This window comes from Sus scrofa, chromosome 3 (genome assembly GCF_054392235.1).
Source record: "Sus scrofa isolate SSC_HxYL_T2T_F1_AM1 chromosome 3, Sscrofa_HxYL_maternal_Yorkshire_Landrace_v2.0, whole genome shotgun sequence".
Taxonomy (NCBI): Eukaryota; Metazoa; Chordata; class Mammalia; order Artiodactyla; family Suidae; genus Sus; species Sus scrofa.
In genome coordinates, this window is record NC_139385.1 from 122,263,707 (window position 1) to 122,277,182 (window position 13,476).

Sequence of the window (13,476 nt, forward strand, 5' to 3'; positions counted from 1 at the left end):
AACAAACAAACAAAAAACAGACTCACAGAAAGGTTCCATGAGGCTTTCATGGTGACTATAGCACTTTTCCAGTCTTGAACTTGAACTCAGAATATCTATGTTTAACTCCTGGCTTGACTGATTATCCACCCTGTGTACAGCAGGCTGGTTCCCTGGGAACATTTTCACGTAATTCAAGTATTGTCTTCCCTCCACCATTGTCCCAACCTAATATCTACTAATATGGATCTCTGGGGCCCTGAAATCTGGATTTTTAAAGGTCCTCAAGTCGTTTGGAAGCCACTGAATTCAGAGCTCTCCAAGCTCCCTTCTTGCTATGGCATACTATGATGTCTTTGAGATGCCAGACAGAATGAATGAAGAGCATGAACAGGATGAAGCTTCAGCAAGACAAGCCCACACCCATAAAACTCAGCCTTTGCACAGAGGGCAAAAAATTCAGAAACCCGAGGAGTGGTGCTGGTCCGGATACAGAAATTAATTCCAGACAGCTCTGGGCAGATAATGAGGGTCAGAGCCATCCAAGGAAGCAGGGAAGACACCCACGCCTGGAAGGCTGCTGAGAGCCACAGGATTCTGGCTGGCTGTATCATGGCTCTCACCTGGAACAGCAAATCTTCTATTCCCGTGGAATCCACTTTAGAAAGAGTTCCTGCTCTGGATCTTTCCATCAGCAGTCACTGAAAATGAAAACAGAATTTTGTGTATAGAAACCACCTGAGACTAATATATGTCCGCTGAGTTGGGGAAATACTGGTCCCTTTATTGAGAAACAGCCCTAGAGTCCCTTCTTTACGGACTGGGGAACATAAATCTTGAGATTCAGTATCTCTGCTTCCCTACAGTCGGAAATTGGAAAGGAAGTCACCGTTTTTCAACCAAATTCATTATGCATCTCTAATGCCAAACGTCATTCTAAGCACTTTGTTAGGCCATCATTTAATACTCACAGCAAGTCTAAGCACTAGGTATTATCATCTCCATTTGTTCAGATTAAGAACCCGAGGCTCAGAGAGGCTATACAATTTACCCCAGCTCTCACAGCTCCTCAGGGGCAAAATCCAGGGTGAGAAAGTTGGCCCATCTGAATCCAAAGCCCCTCTTCCTACCTCATCAGATGCTCAACTTGGCCAAAAAGTAGAAACCCAGCATCTCTGGGAAGATCTTGGAACCTCCAAGACAATGTTAAGCTAGGCTGAAGTTAGAGGAGGGTCCTTCTGAAGGACAGATGCTTGGGTAGGGTGTCAAGCCCATGCTTTCCAAGGCCGCCCCCAAACCCAGGCCCTGTGATAGGTGCAGACTGCACCTGCAGAATAAGCTTCAAGAAGCTGGAGATCATGAGGAGAAGTATATTTTTTCTCTCCTTTTCTGAGCTCTCCTTTTTCTCCCCACTTCTATCCTCATCCCCAACTCACTGAGTTTAAATTCCTGGGTGCCGAGAGTTCCCTTTGCGACTCAGTGGTTAACGAATACAACTCGTGTCCATGAGGACGCAGGTTTGATCCCTGGCCTCACTCAGCGGGTTGAGGATCCAGCATTGCCCTGAGCTGTGGTGCAGGTCGCAGATGCAGCTTGGATCTCGTGTTGCTGCAGCTGTGGTGTAGGCTGACAGCTGCAGCTCCAATTCAACCCCTAGCCTGGGAACCTCCACATGCCGCGGGTGCCCCCCTAAAAAGACAAAAAGAAAAAAGAAAGAGAAAGAAAGAAAGAAAGAAAGAAAGAAAGAAAGAAAGAAAGAAAGAAAGAAAGAAAGAAAACAAAAAGTAAATTGCCGGGTGCCATTGGCGAGGGGATCCGTATTCACAGAAACCCTGGGCATGTGTCCCATTATCAGGAATAGCACTAGCCTCGGGTGCAGGCATGAGACGGTGACACAGCTCACACTTTTAGAGGCTAGGATCTCACGGTGACCGTTCATACCCCTCGAATCCTTCCTTCCTTAGTCCTCATGCCAATCCAGCCCATTTCACAGATAAAGGAACACAACCAAGATCCCACAATCAATAAGTAAAGAGGCTGCTCCCAAACCCACATGTTCTGGTGGATTTCAAAGCCCGTGTCCTTTCCCCTTGGCCCTCTGGTGATTTGAGCACTGGCGACAGTAAAAGGACAGCTGGCCAAGCCTGCTCTGGTTGCCCCTTATAATACAATTAGATTAGAAACTTAACAGCCATTCACACCACAGATGAATGAATTCATCACCTTCTTGCCCTTGAAATGACCTTCAGAAACCAAATAGACATCAACATCTTCATTTGAAAAAAACAAAAACAAAAACGGAGCCCCGTAAGGTGTTGAGTATGCTGCTGCGTCGCTGTATGCGTTGGAAGCCCAGCTAGAGCTTTGGTCTCCAGACCTTGGGGTCCAGGCACTGCCACAAGCTCACCACAGCCAGCCCAGTTTTAGATGAGCACGACTGCCCGGTGTAATGGCAATCTCATTGCTAATCATTAGTGACCCCAATTAGCCTTTCATTTCTGCCTCAAGTTTGTTGAAAGTCTTCAAAAGAGTTTTACATTTTAACAAACAAAGCTATATACCCCCAAATTAATTTTTTCATAATTTTCTGCAGGTAGAATCCATTTTATTCTCTTCAAAGGGAAATAATTTCTTAAGTCTTATCATGAGATTTTTGCGTTTTAAGTAGAAAAAAAATTTATCAAGAGCACGTTGAGGGGATGTTTTTATAAGTTGTAAACATGTTAGAATTTCTGCCAGCATGAAATCTGACAATTCCCCCAAAGTCCCAGCCTGGCTCAGGTTGGAAGGAATTGGCAGAGGCAGGGTGGGGGTATGCTGAGCATTGCTGAGGCACCCCCAGAAGCCACCTAAGAGCACTGGGTGCTCCAGGTGATGACAGAGTGCCAGGAAGTGGTGAGGGCCTGGCAAAAGAGGACATGCACCAGAGGCAGATGTAACCTGCTTCCCAGTTTCCTACTCTCTGTTTCAGAGACAGCCTGAAAGCTGTTTTCAATGCATTTCCAAACCCAGATGCCGTGGAGACGGAGGGCATGAAGCTGACTCTGCGTCCAATTTTCTTTTTTGATCTTCCTCCAGCTAAGAGGATCCTATATGCAGATTTCAGACCTTTGGGAGTAGGTTAGATCGAGTCCCAACAGGGCAGATTGAGCCCCTGTGGTTTGCCTAGCCCTGTGCTGGACTCGGTGAGACCAGGGGGCGACCCAGATGCTGCCCGGGACTGTCTCCCCTGAAAGGGGTTTTCTTTCCCTCCCAGAACTCCCACGGTGCAGTGTTAGCCCTTCTTCATTCCAATAGCTTCTTTTTTTTTTTCCTCTTCTTCACTCCAATAGCTTCTTTTTTTTTTCCTTACCGCCCTGTCTTGTTCCATCCCTTTTGATCTCCGTTTAGTAGGCTGTGAATTTCCTAAGACCAGGGTCCACATCTGCTCTATGTGTGTCTCTCCCCCAGCACCTGACCTGGGCGTGCCACACAGGAGTTGGCAGTTTAAATGACGGAGTACATTGCTTGCCCAGACCTTGGTGCCATCTTGGAACGAGGTGTTGGTACCGTGGAGCCCACAGCTCAGAGGGAGCCGAGGGAGGCCCGTGGAGGAGGGAGGGCCAGGCCAAGCGAGTGACTGCCTTTCCCCTTCTGCCGCAGTTCACTGGCTGTTCACCACGTGCGGGGCCAGTGGGCCCCACGGCCCCACGCAGGCCCAGTGCAACAACGCCTACCGGAACTCCAACCTGAGCGTGGTGGTGGGGAGCGAGGGCCCCCTGAAGGGCATCCAGACCTGGAAGGTGCCAGCCACCGACACCTACAGGTGCGTACAGGGGAGGGGGAGGCTGAGGAGCAAATCCACCCTCCCGAAGGGGCCTGGGGTCCTGCCTGGGGAGCCTGCCCCCCTGGGGTGCCCGGGCCGGCCAAGACACTAGCGCATACCAGAGAGTGTAAGGGCTGGAGATGGGGAAATTTGGGATGACTGAGTATGGCAAGAAAGGAAGCTGTGTCCCCTGTCCTCAAGGAGCCCACAGCCTATTTGTGGAAATGATAGGCACGCATGAGCTCGCTTCAGAACATTCTTTAGCTTTATTAATAATTATAATTATCATGGGCTGTTCATTGAATGTTACTTCACGCTGTCCAAACGAGGCAATGAATGTAAAAATGTTTGGGAAACAAACGTGTGATGAGAAAACATGAAAGATGATTTCCTATCCTCGAGCCTCTTTTCCTGGGCCTCTATTGTTTGCAAGTAGCTATTCTGGAACTCTTGTCCCAGGCGAACCCCAACCCCACAGCATCCCATAGAGCAGGGCCAGGCTGGAGGGAGGCCAGGCTGGAGGGAGGCCCGACTCCAAAAGGCACTCAGCTAAGCGAAGCCAATGGCAAGGCTAAGACCCGCGGTTCCTAACCTCCAGCAGGCATCGGAATGCCAGGAAGGCTGGTTAAAACCCAGATCTCTGCCCCACTCTCGGAATGTATGATTTTATAGGTCTAAGTGGGGTCCAGAACTATGAACTTCTTTTTTTCATGTTCACATTTTCACATTCGTGAAGCACGTATGACAAACATTGACCTTTATTGGATGCAGCTTGAGGAGGGAGGGGTCTTCGTGGTACGCCTGGTGGTCATCCCTCCATCCGTTCATTGAGAATACGCTTTTCTAGCAAGTTCCCACGTGATGCCCATGCAGCCCCCAAGACCCACTGGCTTAACCACACCCCAGACTGTCATCCTCACACATGTCCTCAATGACGTGGGCGAGGCCAGGGCTTCAACCCTCCTTTTGCAGATGAGGAGACTGAGGCTCAGAGAATCAGGAGCCTCCCCCCATTCACTGGTCTGGAAATCAGCTCCAAGCCCTGAACTCAGAGGCACAGCTCTGCTGCAGGCCCTTCCCCTGAGCACAGGGCGCTGTGTAAACAGGAAGCACCGCAATTATGCGGTTGTTAATGCAAAGGCCCCCCCGAGGCCCCATACAGTGGGAAGTGGGCTGCTCCCCCTCCCCCAGCCCCCACCCCCAGCACATCCTCAGCCTCCTGGGAGGGAAAGGGGCTTCTCAGGTTGCCCCACTTTCTGTGCAGCCCCACCCCTGGGACCTCAGTGTAAATGCGTTCCAGGGAGAGCCCTAAGTGCTTTTTAAATGACATTGGGGCAGGAATGCAATAACAAGGTTTGGCTGCAATCAGATTAGCTGCTCCAGGACCCACATGTCCCCAGTAAATGGCTGAAGACGGGCTACCCTGGCCCTGCCACACTGAGCAGACCTGCCTCCCATTCCTGCCTGGCTGAATTTCTAAGGGTCTCCACTGTCCCAGAGAGAAGGGGGTGAAGGTTTACTGAAGACCCATCAGGTATTTCTCCTTCTTTTAGCAGTGAAGTAGACGTCATTTTTATTGTTTTTGTTCATATTCCTTTGTTTCCATATGAAGAAACTGGAGTCAGAGAAGCTTAGCCACAGATCTAAGGTCACACAATCAGTGACAAAGCTGGATTTGGACCCAGGACCCTCAGGCTCAAAGTTTGTGTGTTCTTTCCACTAAAACCCACACCTGGCCTCTGAGAGGCAGGGAACAGGAACTGGGCGGGACGTAGAGGTCAGGCCGCCCCCACCTCCAGGAAGCATCTGGAAATGAGAGCCTGGGAGAGGGGAGCCCCACCGCCTTGGCCAGCATCACCCTTGGTGCAGATCCCCAGCTACAAAAAGAAACATGGAGAAGAAAGCAGGGAGCCAGGGTAAGGCAGACAGAGACCTCAACAGTACAGGAGCCATTGTCCCACCTCTGCCCAGGCAGCTCCCAACCCGCACTGGCTGGACGTCCCCTCCTGACTTGCCCACAGTGACGGCCACACAGCAGGCACCACTTACCGGGTCCTCCTGGGCTGCGTTCTCCCTAAGACAGTATGAACCAGACCCACTTCCAAACTCAGGCAGGCTGTTTCACCTCTTGCGGTTTTGTTTCCCCATCTATAAAACGCAGTGGTTGGAGGCTGCAAACACCTGCCCAGCTGGCTGGGAAGATCAAGTGCAAGTGCCTTGCACATGCCCTAGAGGCAGTGGGTGCCTCGCCCAGCTGCAGAGAAATCAGCATTTCCAGGAAAAATTGTAGTTCCCCACTTCTCTGCTTCCCAGAACTTTTTCCTGACTTCTTCTGATGGGCCCATGTTTTGAAAGATTTTTGTCTGCCAACCTGTGCTTACTAAATAATAGTTCATTTTGCCATGTTTTATTAATCAGAGCCATATCTAAGTCTAGCCAGGTTTCTAATCTGCATGAATTGCCGCAGTATCTATTGTCACCTTGCCCACATCAGAACGGTTTCTGTGTCTCTCTTTGGAATACGGAGACTAGCTCGAGCCCCAGCTCTGCCCGCTGAACGCTCCTTGGAAACACACACAAGGAGCCATTTTTCTATTGGAGGAGGACACTTCCAAGTGTCTAAATTGGTCAAGGGGACATTGGGATCTGTGGGACTTCTTGACGCCGGCCTGAGATAGCACCCTATCAGAATGAATGAATCCAACCCCTGAAAATGCTGGGTTTGGTTTTTGTTGTTGCTGTGGATTCCTTGTATTTTTTTAGCCCAATAAAGGCTGTTACAGATGTTCCTGGCCCTCCCCTCATCCTTGACTATGGATGCAGGAGGCTCAGGACTTGGACAGTAATGTCTGTTGGTCACATAACGTCACATGACAGAAGCAGACCATTTAATGATTTGCTATACAGACCACACCAGAATGTCCCTAGGTCAGAATATCCAGGTTGAGACCTCAAGTGCCCTTTTTCTGGACAAAATTTTCTCCATATTCATTAGTTCTTATTTAGTAAGTGCAGTTCATCTAGTGAGAGAGACATGGGACACACAGGAGGGCGGACGTGGCAACAGCGAGGTTGGGAGGAGTCTGTCTGCTCCTGAAAGAGGGGGCGCTCAGCTGGTGCTGCCTGGCTGCTGCCCCAGGCCTGGCCCTATTATCACCCCAGCCCATCTCTCTGTGGACGGGTCAGAGGGGTGAAGGAAAGGGAACTAACCCTTATTAAGCACCTGCTGTCTGCCAGGGTGGAGCCGCTGTGGCCTGGGGGCGCAAACACCCCCACTCTTTAACTGGTCATTGATCTGGGGTCCATCTACCACCTTCTACTCCTCCATCTACCGCCTCGAAGGAGGAGGCCCAGGAAGAGGAGAGGAAGGACCCGCTGGGAAGGGGACAGCGGGCAGGGGTGCGGCTGCAGGGTCAAAACCTAAGCCTCCACCTCCGTGCCCCCCCACTGCTTTCCTGCCCTGGGCTTCCCCGCCCCCTGGATGTGCCTCTTCCTCTGCCCAACAGGAGAAGGGACATGGTACCTAAGCCCCCCAAGTGCATAAGTCCTGGTGCCCAGACCTGCTCCCCTCCTGCTTTGCAAACCTCGGGGGACCATAGTAAGCACGTGTCAGGACACTGCGCCTGACACTGAGTGTGTAAAGGGAACAAGATCCAGCCCCTGCCCAAGAGGAGCCCCCGCTGATGCAGGAACAAAGCAGTTCAGTGTGAGGAAGAAGGTACTACCGTGGTACCGTAGGTGTAGGCAGAGCTGCCGCCGAGGCCTGGGAGGGGGCCTGAGCTCACGGGTGGCTTCCACAAGGAGACAGAGCCTGAGTTAAGTCCCGAAGGTGAGAGGGTTGTCTGTGAAGAAGACGGGAGCCTTGCTGGTGGAAGGAGCCCCTGAGACAAAGCCAGGGCCTGTGGGAGCTGAGCCAGGACCCTGTCACACACGTAGGTCCTTCTGGTGACCGCCTGATGGTGGTGGTGAGAGAAACAAGCAGGGAGGCAGGGGGAGCAGAGGAGGCTATGCGGTCACCCGGCAAGAGTCACAGGAGGCTGGACCAAAACAGGGAGGTAGAACCCACGTGACTGGAGGACTGAGGGAGGAGCCTGGGGGTGAGGCAGTTCCCAGGGGGACAGCCAGGACAGCGAGTGACAGCTACAGTCCCGAGGACCCTGACTGAGAAGGACCCACAAGGCTTAGGGTGACAGAGAGGCACCTGATCCCGGAGATTGCTGAGTCATGGATGGCTCTGAGTGCCCGCGGTGGTGGGGGCGGAGGTGGATCAGAACAGGCGCATGAATTGTGGGGTGTGTGCTGGGCAAGAGCCTCGACCTTGCTGTCCAGTGGAGACAGATGCTGGCAGAGCCCAGCGCTGGAGGCTGCTGGGGATTTAGTGCCATGTGTGCAGAGAAGCTGGCCAGCCTCTCTCTCCTCCTGACTCCTTCTCCTCTTCATCCTCCCCCGCTCCCTCCAGCCTCCGGCTGCCTGTCTTCCTGCCTGCCTGCCTCTCCGGCCCTCCACGACCCTCCCAGCCCTCTTCCTCCCCCATTCACACACACACACACACACACACACACACACACACACAGGTAGCCATAGAAACATCTGTCTAGTGCAGCCCACAGCTCCCGATGGCAGTTCTCGCAGGGTTCACTTGTTCCTCAGACATAAGGTACAAGAGGTCCCGCATCCCAGCTGGAGGCAGCCGAGCAGGCAGCCTGCCTGGGCCGCAGCTGTTCCTGCCGGCCTCTGCCACCAGCACTCATTTCCTCCCCAGGCGCCATGGACCAGCACTTGCAGCTGGATGACACCGTCGTTCCATTCCACGAACAGCCATGGGCACCTACCGCATGCCAGGCTCTGAGCCAGGAGGCTCCAGTTGTCTGCTGGGCACCGAGGAGGTGCCGCAGAACTTGTAGAGAAGACAGACTCGAGCCTTGCAGCCTTTGCACAGACCACAAGGCAGAAAGGTTCAATAACAGTCCGCAATGCCAGTAAAGTTCTAGACAGTTCTCGAAGAGAGTCACAACGCGTGATTAGTTGCCAGAGTAACTGTGCAGATAGCCATCCCCGTGAAGAGCCCAGAGCAGGGGAAGTCAGGGCTGGAGGGGGAAGGGGGAGCGTTGTGCAAAGATCCATGGCTGCAGGCAGAATGGAGTTGGGGTTCAACTCCTGACCCCTCGTATGACCGTGCAAGTGTGCTTTCCCTCCTCTCCAGGGCCCCTCTGTAGAAGGAGGGGTTGTAGGGAGAGGCCCCTGGGACGTCTTCCAGCTGCAATATTCCTGGGTCAGAAAAGTGATGGGGAACGAGGGGACCATGAGCCCTGCTCATTGGTACAAAACCAGAAAGGAACTGGGGCAGCCAGGAGCACAGGCCTCCACTGCTGAGCCCCGGGGCTGTGGCCTGATGGCTCCCATGACCCATCTGGACAATAGGTCTGAGCAGAGATCTTGCACCAACCAAGGCCTGCACACCCCTGCCACCTCCTGTGCTCTGACAGCAGCCCTGGGGGCTGAGACCATCTGCGGGGTGGACCTTGTTCATTTCACAGAGGAAACCGAGACGGAAGGGACTCACTCAGGGTCACCCTGGGAATCCGAGGCAGAGCCCAGCGTGGCGCTTCCTGCTTCCCGGAGTGGGGTGCCCTCACTCCTTCCCCTCCATGCCAGGCAGCCCCTCCGGGGTGTGCTGCACACCAGCTGTGCTCTCCTTTCAGGATCTGGCAGGCAGCCACGTTGATTTGCTGCTAATTCTTTATTTAAAAAAGATTCACAACTCAATTACATCAGGTAACAATAGCTCACAGTCAATAATACAAAACGCGAACCCAATAAGCATCCATTCTGACCAGGGGACATGGATTTAGATGAGGAAAAACAAAAAAATTATAACATCAGCTTGTCAAGAACAGTATCCTGTAATTTCCAGTGAATTGGAATCACCGCGAGTCATTTTCCCCACTTGAGTGGCAGGTATATTAATTTGCTGTCGCTTGTCAACCATCAAAAATAAATTGTTTACCAGGGATGTGAAGAAAGCTTCAGAGAGTCAGGCTGAGGTTATCATTCTGGCACAAGTTTGTGTCACATGGTTCGTACAGTGCGGGGGTCTTCAGAAGAGCCAGGGCTGGCCTGCGCTCCCACTGGCTCCCTGTGGAGGCAGGTCCTGGCTGAAACTAAATGCCTTTGACCCTGGCCCCTGGGCCCTGCTCCACCTCTTACTCTGCTCTCTGGAAACCCGGGCCTCATTCACTGTCCCCCTTCTGCCTCCCAGAAGTCACCCCAGGAGAGGAGGAGACAGGCTCCCCCAGGGGTACATCAGGGCAGCAGCCACTATTTGTTACTCACTAGCTACCCGCCCCTGCAGGGGCTGAACCAGGGCCCTAATAGGCCTTATCTCATTTAACTCTCACAACAACCTTTCAAGGTAAATATTATTACCTCTTCTTATAGATGAGGAAACTGGAGCTCAGAGAGGGTGCATAACCTCCCCAAGGTCACCCAGCTGGTGAGTGACAGGGCCAGGACCAGAAGTAAGCAAATGCCTTGGACACAAAAGTTCAGGCGGTGCTGGCTCTCAAGGTGGACCAAGTGCAGGGCGGCCACGTGGGTGGGAAGTGTCTCACCTCGCCCCAGGCCCGGCGAGTGTCAGAACTGGATTTGGATCCAGGTCTGTCTACATCCAGCCTGTGCTTTTTTCACTGTGGCACAGCCCACCCCTAAGGAGATTGGCCTTGTTGTAGCAACTAGAAGCTTTCACCGGAGTGAGGCCCTTGGGCGGGGGGGGGGGGGGGGGGGGGGGGGATTTCAGGCCTCAAGCCTGAGGCTGCCTCCTCTGCAGCCAGTCCAAGTGGCAGCTGCCAGCTCCCCATGGCTTTAAGCCAGTCTGAGTCCCACTGAAATGTGGGGCCAAGGCCATGACGCAGGAAATTAAAACCAAACCACTGACAGGGAGGGCCAAGCTCCTCTGTCTCCTTTGGGGTCCGTAGAGCTGACCCCAGTCCAGAGTCTCCCCGCCTTGCATTTGGCCGCAGTCTGCAATCTTTTCTCTTCCTCTGCTGACTTCACGAGGCCTCCCTGCCCTCATTTGTATCATTGATGTGGGGCTGAGGCGAACCAAGCTGTCCCAAGTCACACAGCCAGCAGAGCATCCAGCATGTGACTCAGAATTTGGGGTTCTTTTCATCCCATCTCACTGCGAAGAACGAGGTCAAGAACCAGATGGGGCTGGAGTTCAGACTTGGTTGGAGCAGGAGAAATAGGAAAGAAGGCTCTCGGGAGGGAGAAAAAGGCGTCAGGAACAAACAACTTCTAAAATATAATGATTTGGCTAAATTTAAACATGTGAAAGAGTTCAGAATGATTCATAATGCATGCAGATTGATGCAAATGAGTATGCAAATGATGCGGAGGGGATGGGAAGGGTGCAGCTTACCTCCCAGCCACAGCAGGAGTGGGCAGGGCAAGGACTGCCTCTCGGCGATTTCTAAGCAAACCGCGCCTTCGGGTTGAAGCAGCTCTCACAGGCCACTTGCCAAAGCCCCCAAAGCCCCAGAACCCCGGGCTGGGCGAGCAGGATGGAGGCGGTGATCCCCACACTCCAGAGTCTCTGGACCCCCACCTCCCACCCCACCCCCTGAGCCAGGCCTCCCTTCTCTGAGCTAAATAATTTGGCCTGCTTTCCTTGCACCCATGAGCCTTCCTTTTTCCTCGGCCTTCGAATTGTGCCCATGGCTTCTCCTTTTCGCATGCGTCAGGAGGGAGGGTTTGGCTGAGGGTCTGCGTGACTTAGGATGGGGCAACGGCTTCTCAGACCACCCTGGCACCTGCTTCCCCATAAACCTCGCAGCAGCGTGTTGGAGGGGAAGAGGCCTCCAGGAGGGAAAAGGTGGAGGTATGGACCAGGGTTTGACCGGTCCACGTCATCTTTCTGGCCTCGGTTTTCTCATCTGTCAAATAAGATCGCTGAGAGCGACCGCTGATGGCTATTGGGGGGGGGTGTGCCATATGCATTCACGCCTGGCACATTATGGGACTCTCGGGCACTGGCCTTTCATCGCTCTGCAGACCTATAGCTCCCCTCTGCCCCCCTACTCCCAGCCACCTGGCTTTCCTCCCCCTTCACTTCTGCTCACACAAGCCCTGCCCCCCACCTCTTTCTGCTGGTCTGAGTCCTACCCCCCCACTGCAAAGCCAACTTCAAACCTGCACCCCACAGTCACCCCAAACCAGTCAACTGCCTCCATGCCTGACAGCCGTCTGCCTCTTTCCCAGGGCCCCGGATTTGTGCCCCTTTCCCAGGGCTTTCACCCCGTTATCTCCTTCTGATGTTGAACCTCCCCACACCCTTGTGAGTTTGGAAAGGAATAAATGGTTCTTCTTTGACGAGGAAAGAAGCTGGGACTCTGAAAGGACACAGTTAGGAAATGGTTCACTCTGGCCGTGGGACCCCAGAGCTCTTTGGTCCCTCCATTGTGCTCCCCTGCATTGCCACCCCCTTGGTGCAATTTCCGTGGCATAACTCTGACTGTCTCCCCAGTTTCTCCATAAACCCCTCGAGAGCCTGGAGCCCATCTCTAGTCTCGTCTTGGGCACACAGCCTCACGCCAGTTTGCAGCGAGCTCCCATCAGTGCCTGGCCACCAAAACAGGGCGGTGGGCATGAGACTCTCTTTTGCTCTCTGCAGAGACCTCTGCTCCTGGCCAACCACATTAGCCCCCCGCCAGCTCTCCAGGCTCCTCCCTGCAGAACAGGGCTGAGCTCCACCCTAGGAGCGCCCCCAGGAGGTCCCTTGCATGCTTGGAACATAAGACATTGCCAGGAATTACAGGTGGAGAAGCCACTGTGTGTGCGCATGTGCAAAACCACCTTGCAGCTCTCCCTGGAAGCTTTTCATAAAGGACCTTGGATCTGAACACACAGGGACACGAAAGCCCCTCAAGTCCCTTTCCCTGGCAGCCCGTCTCTGGGGAGGTGTGTGTAGCGGGTACCCCACCCACCTGATACGGTTCACCAGTTGGGTTCTTTCTCCCCCATCCTTACGTGACTTCATCTCAACAATCCAAGAGGCAGCAGACACACTCCCGCGTCCCCACACTGTTTTTATGTTCGTCATGATTGGTTGTTTGTCATCGGCACACATATTGCTCCAGAAGGAGTTACTGGCGCCATGGGAATAAACAGTCTGTGCTCGTAAACACCTCTCTCCTCCGTCATGTGGGACTCCTTGTGTCTAGATGCCGCGGGGAGACTTTAAAACTTTGTACCAAGTCAATTACTACTACTCCCACCAGTAGTAATAATAATGAATACTTAGCGAGTGCTTATTAAGTGCCAGCCACAATCCTAAGACTTGCATGACTTAATTTCTTTAATCTTCACCCCATGGTGGGCTGGAAGGTCGGTTTTCTTATTCCCATCCTACAGATACGGAACAGGAACATCTGTTCCTCGTCAAAGGTGGGCCACCTGAGTCCTTTGATCTTGGACAAGGAGAGGCATCCTTGACAGGAAATCCCGGGAGTTCAAGATGCCATCAGCCCAACACCCCACATGAATACAAACTCTCCCTGTCTGTCTTCTCTTTCTCTCCTCTCCCATCTCCTGCTCCCTCTCTTCCTCTCGTGTGCCCTTTGCCTGTCCTTTCCCTTCCTAGCTCTGTGCACAAGACGATTCCCTGTCCGTCTCTGAACTTGGCAGTCTCTCCG

General features: G+C 53.1%; 1 protein-coding gene across 2 annotated transcripts in view; it reads left to right on the top strand.

The window, feature by feature from the left end:
* The window catches only part of ALK (ALK receptor tyrosine kinase), an 805,341-nt gene that overhangs the window by 744,830 nt on the left and 47,035 nt on the right, over positions 1-13,476 (top strand). For both annotated transcript variants that reach the window (XM_085019699.1, XM_085019698.1), the window contains one exon: positions 3,622-3,784. In XM_085019699.1, coding sequence (XP_084875825.1) covers positions 3,622-3,784 — 163 coding nt within the window. The remainder of the gene's footprint in view (positions 1-3,621; positions 3,785-13,476) is intronic.